General features: G+C 48.6%; 1 protein-coding gene across 1 annotated transcript in view; it reads right to left on the bottom strand.

Annotated features, from left to right (window-relative positions):
• The window catches only part of LOC115481028 (potassium voltage-gated channel subfamily KQT member 4-like), a 38,510-nt gene that overhangs the window by 23,810 nt on the left and 799 nt on the right, over nucleotides 1-13,901 (bottom strand). The window contains exon 2 of the mRNA XM_030220013.1: nucleotides 9,245-9,333. Within this exon, the coding sequence (XP_030075873.1) occupies nucleotides 9,245-9,333 (89 nt within the window). The remainder of the gene's footprint in view (nucleotides 1-9,244; nucleotides 9,334-13,901) is intronic.

The raw sequence follows: 13,901 nt of genomic DNA, 5'->3' as shown, positions 1-13,901 counted from the left end.
TGTTTTCTGGGGGGAGAGGAGGACACAGCAGTGCTTGTGCAAGAGGGTCCCTGTGTGAGCCTGAAAACCTTTAGAGGAGCCCAGGAAGATGGAGCGGAACAGAGGAAGGGTGTTGGCTATGGGACCACGGCAGGCAAAGGAAGATGGGAGGATGCTTTCCTGATGCGCCTTCTGCAGCAGCCTCCTGCGTACTAGTCCACCTACTAGAAGGGCTGGCTGTGCAGCCATTGGCCTCCCCAGAAGACAACCAGCCAACAGTTGACTTTAAACTAATAGTGCTCTGCTCAGCCTTCCTGGAAATCTGTGTGCAAAGTATGAACCCAGTTGAAAGAACTGAGGTTGCTAGCTGGTTACTGCCCACAAGATAGGATCAGGCTTCTGGTGGGTTTCTCCGTGTAATATGGGGACACAGAGGAGAAAAGCAGCAGATACAAAGTGCAGCTCGCCAACTGCACCTGCTGACTGGAGGGCAATGCACAGGGGACAGAGCTATGATTCCCAACTCAATCCCCCACCCTCTTTTCTACAGGAAAAATCTGCTTTGGAAGCCATTAAATCAATAACTCTGAGATAATCCTTCCTAAACTGTTATGCCCTAGGCAACTGCCCTGTTTGCTTATGATTTCATCCTGCCCTGGCCCAATTCATCATTCATTGGGAAAAAAAAATCCAAAGATGTCAGAAACATCTTGGCCTAGAGAGGATCTGGTTAGTGATTTAAATACAAAAGAAACTGGGCACTTGAATGTCCTCGTACATTTTTGATCTGAACAGAGCTTCTCTCAGGGCTGAAAACCTGCACTTTGGTCTCTGTTACGCCCTTTACCAGCACAGTGCTGTACTAGAGCCCTTTCCCTTTTCCCTTACACTTTTGTTGAAATTCTTTGTCATCTTTTCGATTGTTGAGGTGCCACGGTGCTGATTCATATTTTTGCCAGTGGTCGGGCAGCACAGCACAGTGGCTAATGCCCCATCCCAGCAGTCCTTTTTTTTTTTTTCAAAATAATTGTCTCTCTTGTGGGACAGGAATAAGAACACAGAAGGTTTTTAATCCAGTAAATAAAATTTTAGGTAGGGATGATCTGATGGGTTAGTAGCAGTGTTACAGAGGAGCTGGCTTCAAATCCCAGCTTAGGGTGGGATGCTGTGGTGGTGCTGTGCGTAACCCTTGGCAGAAGAAAGACTCAGCCATTGGTCAATTGTGGCAGTAAAAACTCATTGTGGTGTAGCCTAAATTTAAGGGAGCAGAAAGAAGTGACAGTTCTTTCTACCCCACCATCCAGAAACAAATTTAAGATAAAATCAAGAGACATAAGAGCTAGTTCTAAAGCTTTTGAATCTATGAGGTTACTGCCTGGATGGTACACACGGGTCATGGCATTGAGTAAAGGGAATGAGGATGAGAAAGGTGGTGACTGCTTTCATGGTAGAGAAAATGACAGCTCCTGACGCTACCTTAGACTTAACAATTTAATGAGGGATGAGCTTTTGCACACAGGGGAGGAAGTCTGCTTTTATCACTAAACGTCAGTTCCATTTACGGGGACTCTCCCGCTTAGGGACACACACCTCGCTACAAGTTTTCTCCCCTCACTGCATCATCTGGGCAGCAGGTGCAGCAATCTCAAATGGATTCACTCACTCTTTTCACTTGCCCTAAAACTCCCATACTAGATCCTGCTGAGTCTGCTTCTGGACTACAAAATTCTTTCTTGTGACATCCACACTAAGGTTCCTGAGCAGACCCAGTCAGTAGCCTCTGTCCACACACACCCACGGTGGACAATGCCCGGGCTCCTGCAGTTTGCAGAACATTAGCAAGAGTAAGGAGGGATGAAGGGAACTTTACCTGAGCTGGAAGCACTTGGGGGATACATCGTCCTCCTTCCAACTGGTGAGAATGGATAGTAATGCAGGAAGAGAGGGAGGGAGGAGAGAAGAGGGAGAGAAATGAGGTGACAGCAATGAATGAGAATCTGGGGTTGAAAAGTGAAGGGGTGTCATCTCTCCCTATGTGATTACACTATGTACCATGCTTCATGAATAAGACGGGGGACAAAACTTCAGCTATGTGGGTGCAAAAACACCCCCCAAGCCACACACCACTGCACAGAAATTATTGATAAATGATCTTTAGCTGCCTGGCTGCTGTTCTAGCTCTCTGCTGCTGTACAATGGCACTGTGGACAGGCCACTCTTTCCTGACCTTATGGCACTTTGAGTCATTTTCAGACCTCACTGTCAAAGCTTATGATCTGAAATGGAGCTTTCCTCTCCAGTGAGAAGACCTTTATGGCAGGATAAAAGTACTTGGAATGTTAGGGAATGTACAGATGTGATTGCATGGAAAGGAATTGTTTAGGCCCAGCATCGCAGACCAGATGTCCGATCCCCACCCTCACCATTAGCTCTCTGTTATAACATGCTTTAACATATCACGTGTTTGTCCTACAATGCTTCAGCTTCATAATTGTGTTAGATCCCTCTCTGTAACTTGGTTCAGCCATAACACATCTGAGGTTAATACTGAAAATGATTGGCTCCTGCCTGGTTAAATTGCGCTGAGTAGACATTCAGCAGCACTTAACCGAAGAGTGCCCCGGATACCTGTTCTGTCTGTCGTGGCAATCTCTGGTTAGTGTCAGGGTGGCCTGGCAGGGTGGAGTCCGGACGGACTCAAAAGCACTCTGGATAGTGCTTATGTGCAGATAACAGTCTAGGGAAGTAAATGGCAGTTTTAACTCGCCCACATAGTAATCCGGATACCAGCACTGAACATCGACTGGACCAGGATACCGTAACTTCCAGCGGCCGGGCAAGATTCAGATATTCAGTTCTGATATCCAGCTAGAGTCCTTCCATGAATAAACTGTTGTTGAGTAATTTTGTCTCCCTCGTGTCTTCTTGGATGCGTCCTGTCGGCTACACTACTTCGCTACTTGTCACTGTCCGTAGCGTTTCATGTTCCTCCACCATCTCCACTCAGATTAGGCCCACATTGAATACCTGAGTCAAAAATCACTGACTGCAGCCTGCTAAATATTGGGTCTTCTTCATTTCATTCTTTCTTATAACATGTTTTGCTATATCTGTTGCAACACTTTACTATTAATAGTCTGCTGTTTCTCTAACACCTCTTAGCGTGCTGAATGTCATCAATTATTGGGCAACCAGTTCACAAAGCTTTCTGGTACTTTTCTGAAGTTTAATAGCAACATTTGGTATACTAGGATAGGAGTTCACGCACAGGCCTAGGCATGAGCCACTACCCTAATTACACCGATCACTCCAGCAACTGTGTCCAGAATCCAGGGGAGACTCATTCCTGGCAAGGACAGATCAAGTTCATCCCAGCCCTAGAAAACCATAGCCAGAGTCTCCAGGGCCACTTCCTCTATCTCTACAGCTTCAAGAAGCAGCAGGCCATTTCTGCCTTATTCCATGCATCGATAAAACCCAAGAATCTCTCCCTGCTGGCGTCCAGTCCAGCCTGTTGCAGAGCAGAGGGTCTCCCAGTCAAATCATGGCAGGCAGCTTGCAGAGGGAACTGCTACGTTGTCTCACCAGCAGTGGTCAAAAGTGACATGTTGCTAGTGCAGATTTTATTAACCAGTGTCTTTAACGTCAATGGCTTTCCAGAGCTATCCCTTCATCAACATTTTGCACGGACTAACAAAGGGGCTCAGAGCTCTTCAAATTGTCACAAACATTTTGTTAGTCTGACATAGTGGTCTCACCAATGGTTTGTTTGCTGATCCTTATTTGGGCATATCTAACACAGCAATTGCGCAATATTTTATAACACACCAAGAAAATCCAAGTGAGTAACGTGTAGGCTTCAGGTCCCAGTTACCATACAAGGGTTCAAAAGATCCAGCCAGATACAGGCCTTGAGCCAAAAGTATTAGGGGTGAAATATAACAACCATAACATAGTGCTAGACAGTGTCCTACAGCCTCAGACATGTGGACAGAAGACCTGAAGACAGACAGACTGCACGACTTGTGACACACGGAGAGAAGAGTTGACAGGAGAAAGGATGACCATAGACTGCCAAGACCAAAAGAGGGGCAGACAACACCTTCAGCCCGACACATGGAAGACGGTTGAACAGATGACTTTAGTGGCACAGATATAAGGAGTTAAAAGAGGTGGGGTACAGCAGTGCCAAGGCAAGGAAGACACACACAGGCACAATGGCGACCCCTACCTTTCCCCTGCACAGAGCGGGGCTTCGCTGTGTCTCTGGATGGAGGTGAAAGAGGGAAGCTTGGTCACCTCCGAGTTCCTAACCCCTCCATTGCGGCTACGGTGTAAGGACTCAAACAAAGGGAGTAGCTCTCTGGAGGGGGTCAAATACATATAAGAAATTAAACCTTGAACTAAATGACTGAAAGAAGAACAAAATTATATGAGAAAAACCAGTTTAAAAAGACAGTATTCCGTGCTGAATGAGGTTTGTACAAAGGTAACAGGCGTGACTTTAGCGTTTTCTTCATCCTGAAGCATCAAACAGTCATGGTCAGCAGGAACCTTTCCCTAAATACATTTTTTGATTGCTTGGCTGTGTGATGCATCAGTTTACAGAAGCACTGCAAGATTTTACTTAATTGAGACAATTTCCAACAGATTGTGACCCCTGATGCAGCCTGCTCTGGCGAAATGTGACCACTTTGGGTTCTTCCTGATTTAGGGGTGGTCCCTTGTTAATAAACTTTACCTGTCTAATTGTGGTCTAGAGAGACATGAACATGACAATTACAAGAAATAATGTACGCAAAAGCTTGAAAGAGCAAAGTAGGCAGAGCCCAAACTGAAACCTTATTATCTCTGCCTCTCATTCAGGAGCACGAGGTGTCATGCAATCTGTATTTAACTTTTGAAGACATTATTTGTTTTGATAGAGTTGTATCTGTTTAGAAATCTCTTTATTGCTTCCTACCATGAATCACTTTTCAGTAAGGTGGGCTGTAAGTTATCTTCAGGTATTTGTTAGTTTTATAGCTCAGTAGAAAAAATACCCTAGGCATAATATACATATGCAGATCTTTCAAACTAAATGAATGTATAGTGAAATCACACTAAATGCCTAGTCACCACAGAGCCCATTCTGGGGAAGGAGTTGCAAAAGGCTGTGCTAATTTCAGTTGTCAGGAGCCCTGAAAAAGAACTTCAAAGCAAGGCAGTGCACAGGGCATGTGTAAGAAATACTGTCTCTTTAAAAGTTAAACAGTATAAGAGCAGTGGAAAAAAGCAAAGAATGAGACCTGGAGGGGTCAGGGGAGGGAAGGGAAAGGGTAGAGGGCACAGATGGCTGCTCACACTTAAAGGCCAGCATTTCACACTCACACTTTTCAGCTCTGGCCACCGCAGTGACAACTTCAGCCCCACTCTCTCTTTTGGCCACCTCCTGGTTTTTTAAAACTTTTGTGCCTGTGTGCAGTGGGATCCACAGTCCCTCTTTCTCCATTTGAGGCCAGCAGCAAAGGCAGCAGAACACACCGGGAGAGGGTGTGATAAAAACAGAAGCCTAAAAGTTTCTCTCTGGCATCAGTGGTTTAAAATCCATCCAAGGGAGTACGTGGCCCCCTTGTAGCTGCTCCCATATCTTCCGAGCTACACCCCTTCCTTCTCCGGGGATCCTTTGTTGAAGTCCTCCCACTGGCAGTGGTGCCATGGCTAGATGTGGGATATCATCTCACCACCCTCTCTGGTGGCATCGAGAAAGCAGGACCACCGAGACTCCGTTCTTCTTCATGGACAACTCCACTTGCATCGCAAGGCTTTATACAGAGACCAGAGAGCAGGGGATAATCTTCCACAGGCAGGTGTTCACCGAAGGGAGGAAAGTTGGAGGGACCACACTGAGATGGACTGGGGAGGGGTGAGAAAAAAGGAGGCACAGCAGAAATACTGTACCTAGAACATTTCCTGCAGGTAAACTGCTTGGCGTGCCAAAAATCCAAGTCTACCACCTGTAAAATCTTTTCTTTTAAAAGTTAGAGAGGAACCACATTTATTAAAAGAGCCTGCAGTGATCACCTTTGTCAGAAGCCAGATATATCTGGCACTTCAAACACCAGCAGTATTAACTATCAAAACATTGTGAAAAATTCCAGCTCCAGAACTGGATGGAAGACAAAGCAGTGATGCGTTAGTGGTATGTGGAAAATGCCAAGAGCTGAGAGCGGAGGCCATGGAGTTAGAGCAGCGTCGAGCTCCTGAGGATACGACATTGAAGTGCTCCCAAAAGCAGAGGTCGGGACACCCGGACTCCAGCTGGGTCGAATGGAAAGCTGATGGAGATGAATGTAAAAGTATGTAGAGTATTCCAATGAGGCAGGATTAGATTAACAGGGCTGCGGTATGCTAATGGTAGACAGATGCTAATGGAAGAGGATTATGTTAAGGGTGCTGCAGCATATCAATGAATAACCATGAGGGGCATTTTTGATAAAATGTCAAAAGCCCATTTTGGTTGTTTTACTAAAAATGTCCAAAAATCAAGTGGCGAACATAGTCATTTTCAAACCTGAAAAATGCCCATCTTTTTGGTTTGAAAATTGTCTTTTTCTAGATCTTTTGTGCTGAGTGCATTTTTCTTTTGGGAAAAAAAAATGTCCTAGAGAAAAAAACACCCAAAACCTAGTCATTGGAATGTCCCGGGGCCACACAGACATCCCAGCAGAGCAGCCTAGGGGGCAACTGCAGTGGAGTTGACATAAAAGGTCCAAGGTACATATCTCACTATAACTCCAGGCTCCGCCCTTTCTGCCTCGCCTCACCCCATGCTTGGAACAAACTCCCTGAGCCCATACACCAGGCCCCCTCCCTGCCCATCTTCGAATTCTTGCTCAGAGCCCACCTCTTCAATGTCGCCTTCAGCACCTAACCACCATACCTCTATTCAGGAAATCTAGACTGCCCCAACTTGACATTTCGTCCTTTAGATTGTAAGCTCTTTTGAGCAGGGACCGTCCTTCTTTGTTTTATTTTGTACAGCGCTGCGTAACCCTAGTAGCGCTCTAGAAATGTTAAGTAGTAGTAGTAACTCCCTCTTATTGTATGGTGAGCCCCCCAGGAATAGAGAAAAACCGACTGTACCTCACTGTGTTACACCATTACAATAGCCCTCAAACCTGCTGCAGTTGTTACCGCTATGTAGGTAAAGCGGGTATTTAATGGTTTTTGGAGGGCTCACACTTTCCACCACAAGTGTACCATTAGAGTGGGCTATGACCCTGGGTCCCTTCTCTACAGTCCACTGACCACTAAGTTACTCCTGGGACCTGCCTGCTGCTCTAACAAGAATGGCCATCATATCTGAAGCTGTCATAATGCCTGGTATGTACTGTCACCGCCATTGGAGCCAACTCTGTGGGTCCTTGAGCACCCCCAATATTGAGAAAATTCCTTGTATGTGTCCAGGGATGGGTTATTTTCATTGGGCTTAACACCCCCAATAATTTTGAAAAGTTGGCTCCTATGGTCACTGCCACATCTTAGGGGGATGGGAGAGGGTCACTGACCACTGGGGTAGTAAGGGAGGTTATGCCTTAATCCCTTCAGTGGTTATTTGGTCATTTAGGACACTTTTGGTCATTTATTTGTGGTTTAAACAAGTCTAGCCAAAAACGTCTTAATTTTGGCCCTGGACGTTTTCATTTTGCTTCAATATTGCAGAAAAAACACCTGTCTTTTGGTGATGTCTATATCCTGCCCAAAACAACCCTCCCCACCCCCAACACACCCCCTTGAAATTTGGATAAAATGTGGAGAAAAAGATCTAGAATAAGAGTGTTGAAAATTGCAACTTGGACATTCCATGTCCTGCCCAACCCCTCCCCCCACCCCCACCCCCAACACACCCCCTTGAAATTTGGACAAACTATGGAGAAAAAAACTTCTAGAATCAGAGTGTGGAAAATTGCAACGTGGACATTTTTGAAAGAAAACGTCTACCACCTTGTTTTTTTTGGACATTTTTTTTTAAAATGAGCCCCCATATTTTTAAAGAGGTAGGATTATGTTAATAGGACAGTTGTATGCTAAAGAGCAAGGTGCCTGCCTGCTGTGTAATACAGTTCCTGCATTAGGAAGGAGTGTTCTCGGGCAGCTATACGTTTCCTTCTGTCCAGTCAGTTCTTGGTGACAATGGTTTGCACATGGCAATAGGGCCGTCGGCGTTTTGGATCTGTCTCTTGGGCAGTGACACTCTAATGGGAAAATGATAATCCAGAGAAGGACAAAAGAAAACCAGCTATCTCCCAGCAAATAAGCTGGGCTCCTGCCATCTTCCGTGGAGCGAAAGGACTAAGAAGTTGGCAAAAGCCACTTGGGTCAGAAATCGAGCCCTTTGAGACCCGGCTGAGTACCCCACACGGAGCACATCACACAAGACTACGGAAGAAACTGCCTGAATGCCTCTGATCCAAAGGCCCTTTATCTGCATTTGCACATACGCTTGGGCCAGACTTGAATTCTGACCCAACAGCATACTGGGTGGTTTTGATTCTGTCTGATTTAAGCTCTGGCTTGCAGGTTCTGTTCTAAAAGTTACAGAAATGATATCTGCCTGCATGTGGGGCAATGGAAAACATTCCCTTCCCTGGTCTGGGTAACTCGTGGCTCTGTGACTTTTACCATCCTGCCCCTTTTCTGGCGACGTGGCACAGCTTCTGTGGTGGTCACTGTAGAAGTGGGCCTCATATAGTGAAGATTTCCTTCCCTACCAGCCCCTTACTCTCAAAACTCTCTAAGTTGCATGGAAAGATTAAATATGCATTATCAATACACGCTACACACCTCCTCTTTCCTGTGCCTAATGGAAAGCCTGGTTCCTCAATGCAGAGCAGGTCTCTCGACCCACTCCCGCTTTTCTCCAGCCTTCTGGAAGCTTTTGCAGGGCAGTACAGCATTTTCTCCCCTTTACTGGGTTCACGTTCAGAACAGCTGGGATTTTCTGCAGCCCTTCCTAGAGCCTGGTATATATATACAGTATATACATATGTGACAGCCTGGTTATAGGTCTACAACTTGTCACCCGATTTCAAGGTGGCCACATCATAGTTCTAGATACACATTTTGCTCTTCTGGTGAACCAGTGCAGCCATGGCAATCACAGTCTTCCCCACCAAACATCAAGCTGTACCTGAAATGTCTCCCCAGTGCCCCAGTAACGTTGTATCCCCATTGCTTTTATATCCCTGGGCTCACACAATCTCTTTCATGGAACACAACCTACCTGAATGATGGAAGAATGCTATCATAGTAATACCAGGTTGCTGTCAAGTAGGGCCGGCTTGCATCTGTAGAGTACAAACGCCAGGCAGCCTAGTTCAATGAGAAGAGAGACAGTACAGACCAGAACAATGAGAGACTTTTCTAGTATAACCAGAAGAGAGACAGTGCAGACCAGAACAATGAGAGACTTTTCTAGTATAACCAGAAATGAGACAGTGCAGACCAGAACAATGAGAGATTTTTCTAGTACAATGAGAGTGAGATTTTTCTAGTATAACCAGAAGAGAGACAGTACAGACCAGAACAATGAGAGACATTTCTAGCATCCAGCCTGTAGTGCAAGTGGATATTGCTCTGAGATGCTCTGGTCTATAATACACACATTCGAGAAATGCACGTCTGGAATGAATATATCCCATAGGGACAGATAAAATGGGGTCATTTTCAAAGCACTTAGACTTACAAAGTTCCATAGGTTACTAAATCAAAGTGCTTTATGTCACTCACCAGTAATAGTGATTGCTCTTCTTAAACAGTGCACAATATATAAACAAGGTGGATTTAGTTTACATGAATTTGCTCTGTGTAGAAAGAAGATGCACCTTCCCCCACATTCTATGTCTATCTCCAGAGTTGGGTGAGAATCCCAGATCTGTGCGCAAACTAGTTCATAGCTGCTAAGCATCAATACTTGGTGTTAATTTGCAGTCATTAGGAGTGAAAGAATCCCTGAAGCTCTGGCAAGACTGGAGGCAGGCGGCAATAGGGGATGGAAAAGTTGCAGGAGGGCAAGAGGGAAGCTGGAGCTCTGTGTGATGAGAAGGAAAATGAGGGAATTTGTAGAAGCTTTTACCAAGTGTTTTTCACTTGTTCTATCCAACATTTCCTTCTGAGACAAGTCAAACCTTACTCACTTTAAGGACCGGTGATCCTGCCCTCCCTAAAGAAACAGGAACTACAAGTGCAATGGTGCCAAGAAACAAACCTGGGCTGATGTGTGAGCAGCAGAGCCACTCTCTTCTGCACAGGGCCGTGCCTAGGGTCTCTGGCGCCCCCCTGCAGACTATCAGTTGGCGCCCCCCCCCCCCCCCGGTGAAAATGATCGCTCACCACTTGCTACACTGACAGGAATTGTCAGCAATATTCTTAGAAACAAATTGCTATACATTGCAAAATAAGATAGCAGATGTAAATTCTCAAAGTAGACATATTCCAAACGCTAAAATGAAAATAAAATGATTTTTTTCTACCTTTGTTGTCTGGTGACTTTCTTTTTCCGATCATGCTGGCCCAGTATCTGAGTCTGCTGCTATCTGTCCTCTTAACTCCATTTCCAGGGCTTCCTTTCCATTTATTTCTTTACTTTCCTCCTTTCTTCTTCATTTCTTGCTCTAGATCCATTTCCAGCAATTTCTTCTCTCTCCCTGGGTCCTGTCCTCCATCCATGTCCATCCTTGTCCCTCTCTGCCCTTCCCTCCTCCATCCATAGCCAGCAATCCTCCTCTCTCCTCTCCCCTCCATTTCCAGCAAATTGTCCTCTCCCTGGGCCCCCATGTCCATCCTTGTCCCCCTCTGCCCTTCCCTCCTCCATCCATAGCCAGCAATCCTCCTCTCTCCCCTCCCCTCCATTTCCAGCAAATTGTCCTCTCCCTGGGCCCCCATGTCCATCCTTGTCCCTCTCTGCCCTTCCCTCCTCCATCCATAGCCAGCAATCCTCCTCCCCTCCCCTCCATTTCCAGCAATTTGTCCTCTCCTTGGGCCCCCATGTCCATCCTTGTCCCTCTCTGCCCTTCCCTCCTCCATCCATAGCCAGCAATCCTCCTCCCCCTCCCCTCCATTTCCAGCAATTTGTCCTCTCCTTGGGCCCCCATGTCCATCCTTGTCCCTCTCTGCCCTTCCCTCCTCCATCCATAGCCAGCAATCCTCCTCTCTCCCCTCCCCTCCATTTCCAGCAAATTGTCCTCTCCCTGGGCCCCCATGTCCATCCTTGTCCCTCTCTGCCCTTCCCTCCTCCATCCATAGCCAGCAATCCTCCTCCCCTCCCCTCCATTTTCAGCAATATGTCCTCTCCTTGGGCCCCCATGTCCATCCTTGTCCCTCTCTGCCCTTCCCTCCTCCATCCATATCCAGCAATCCTCCTCTCTCCCCTCCCCTCCATTTCCAGCAAATTGTCCTCTCCCTGGGCCCCCATGTCCATCCTTGTCCCCCTCTGCCCTTCCCTCCTCCATCCATAGCCAGCAATCCTCCTCTCTCCCCTCCCCTCCATTTCCAGCAAATTGTCCTCTCCCTGGGCCCCCATGTCCATCCTTGTCCCCCTCTGCCCTTCCCTCCTCCATCCATAGCCAGCAATCCTCCTCTCTCCCCTCCCCTCCATTTCCAGCAAATTGTCCTCTCCCTGGGCCCCCATGTCCATCCTTGTCCCCCTCTGCCCTTCCCTCCTCCATCCATAGCCAGCAATCCTCCTCTCTCCCCTCCCCTCCATTTCCAGCAAATTGTCCTCTCCCTGGGCCCCCATGTCCATCCTTGTCCCTCTCTGCCCTTCCCTCCTCCATCCATAGCCAGCAATCCTCCTCCCCTCCCCTCCATTTTCAGCAATTTGTCCTCTCCTTGGGCCACCATGTCCATCCTTGTCCCTCTCTGCCCTTCCCTCCTCCATCCATAGCCAGCAATCCTCCTCTCTCCCCTCCCCTCCATTTCCAGCAAATTGTCCTCTCCCTGGGCCCCCATGTCCATCCTTGTCCCCCTCTGCCCTTCCCTCCTCCATCCATAGCCAGCAATCCTCCTCTCTCCCCTCCCCTCCATTTCCAGCAAATTGTCCTCTCCCTGGGCCCCCATGTCCATCCTTGTCCCCTCTGCCCTTCCCTCCTCCATCCATAGCCAGCAATCCTCCTCTCTCCCCTCCCCTCCATTTCCAGCAAATTGTCCTCTCCGTGGGCCCCCATGTCCATCCTTGTCCCTCTCTGCCCTTCCCTCCTCCATCCATAGCCAGCAATCCTCCTCTCTCCCCTCCCCTCCATTTCCAGCAAATTGTCCTCTCCCTGGGCCCCCATGTCCATCCTTGTCCCCCTCTGCCCTTCCCTCCTCCATCCATAGCCAGCAATCCTCCTCTCTCCCCTCCCCTCCATTTCCAGCAAATTGTCCTCTCCGTGGGCCCCCATGTCCATCCTTGTCCCTCTCTGCCCTTCCCTCCTCCATCCATAGCCAGCAATCCTCCTCTCTCCCCTCCCCTCCATTTCCAGCAAATTGTCCTCTCCCTGGGCCCCCATGTCCATCCTTGTCCCCCTCTGCCCTTCCCTCCTCCATCCATAGCCAGCAATCCTCCTCTCTCCCCTCCCCTCCATTTCCAGCAAATTGTCCTCTCCCTGGGCCCCCATGTCCATCCTTGTCCCCCTCTGCCCTTCCCTCCTCCATCCATAGCCAGCAATCCTCCTCTCTCCCCCTCCCCTCCATTTCCAGCAAATTGTCCTCTCCCTGGGCACCCATGTCCATCCTTGTCCCCCTCTGCCCTTCCCTCCTCCATCCATAGCCAGCAATCCTCCTCTCTCCCCTCCCCTCCATTTCCAGCAATTTGTCCTCTCCTTGGGCCCCCATGTCCATCCTTGTCCCTCTCTGCCCTTCCCTCCTCCATCCATAGCCAGCAATCCTCCTCCCCCTCCCCTCCATTTCCAGCAATTTGTCCTCTCCTTGGGCCCCCATGTCCATCCTTGTCCCTCTCTGCCCTTCCCTCCTCCATCCATAGCCAGCAATCCTCCTCTCTCCCCTCCCCTCCATTTCCAGCAAATTGTCCTCTCCCTGGGCCCCCATGTCCATCCTTGTCCCTCTCTGCCCTTCCCTCCTCCATCCATAGCCAGCAATCCTCCTCCCCTCCCCTCCATTTTCAGCAATTTGTCCTCTCCTTAGGCCCCCATGTCCATCCTTGTCCCTCTCTGCCCTTCCCTCCTCCATCCATAGCCAGCAATCCTCCTCTCTCCCCTCCCCTCCATTTCCAGCAAATTGTCCTCTCCCTGGGCCCCCATGTCCATCCTTGTCCCCCTCTGCCCTTCCCTCCTCCATCCATAGCCAGCAATCCTCCTCTCTCCCCTCCCCTCCATTTCCAGCAAATTGTCCTCTCCCTGGGCCCCCATGTCCATCCTTGTCCCCCTCTGCCCTTCCCTCCTCCATCCATAGCCAGCAATCCTCCTCTCTCCCCTCCCCTCCATTTCCAGCAAATTGTCCTCTCCGTGGGCCCCCATGTCCATCCTTGTCCCTCTCTGCCCTTCCCTCCTCCATCCATAGCCAGCAATCCTCCTCTCTCCCCTCCCCTCCATTTCCAGCAAATTGTCCTCTCCCTGGGCCCCCATGTCCATCCTTGTCCCTCTCTGCCCTTCCCTCCTCCATCCATAGCCAGCAATCCTCCTCTCTCCCCTCCCCTCCATTTCCAGCAAATTGTCCCTCTCCTGGGCCCCCATGTCCATCCTTGTCCCCCTCTGCCCTTCCCTCCTCCATCCATAGCCAGCAATCCTCCTCTCTCCCCTCCCCTCCATTTCCAGCAAATTGTCCTCTCCGTGGGCCCCCATGTCCATCCTTGTCCCTCTCTGCCCTCCCTCCTCCATCCATAGCCAGCAATCCTCCTCTCTCCCCTCCCCTCCATTTCCAGCAAATTGTCCTCATCCCTGGCC

The sequence above is a fragment of the Microcaecilia unicolor genome, chromosome 11 (genome assembly GCF_901765095.1).
Source record: "Microcaecilia unicolor chromosome 11, aMicUni1.1, whole genome shotgun sequence".
NCBI lineage: Eukaryota > Metazoa > Chordata > Amphibia > Gymnophiona > Siphonopidae > Microcaecilia > Microcaecilia unicolor.
The sequence above is the reverse complement of the archived record's forward strand: the minus strand, read 5'-3'. Positions and strand labels throughout refer to the sequence as shown.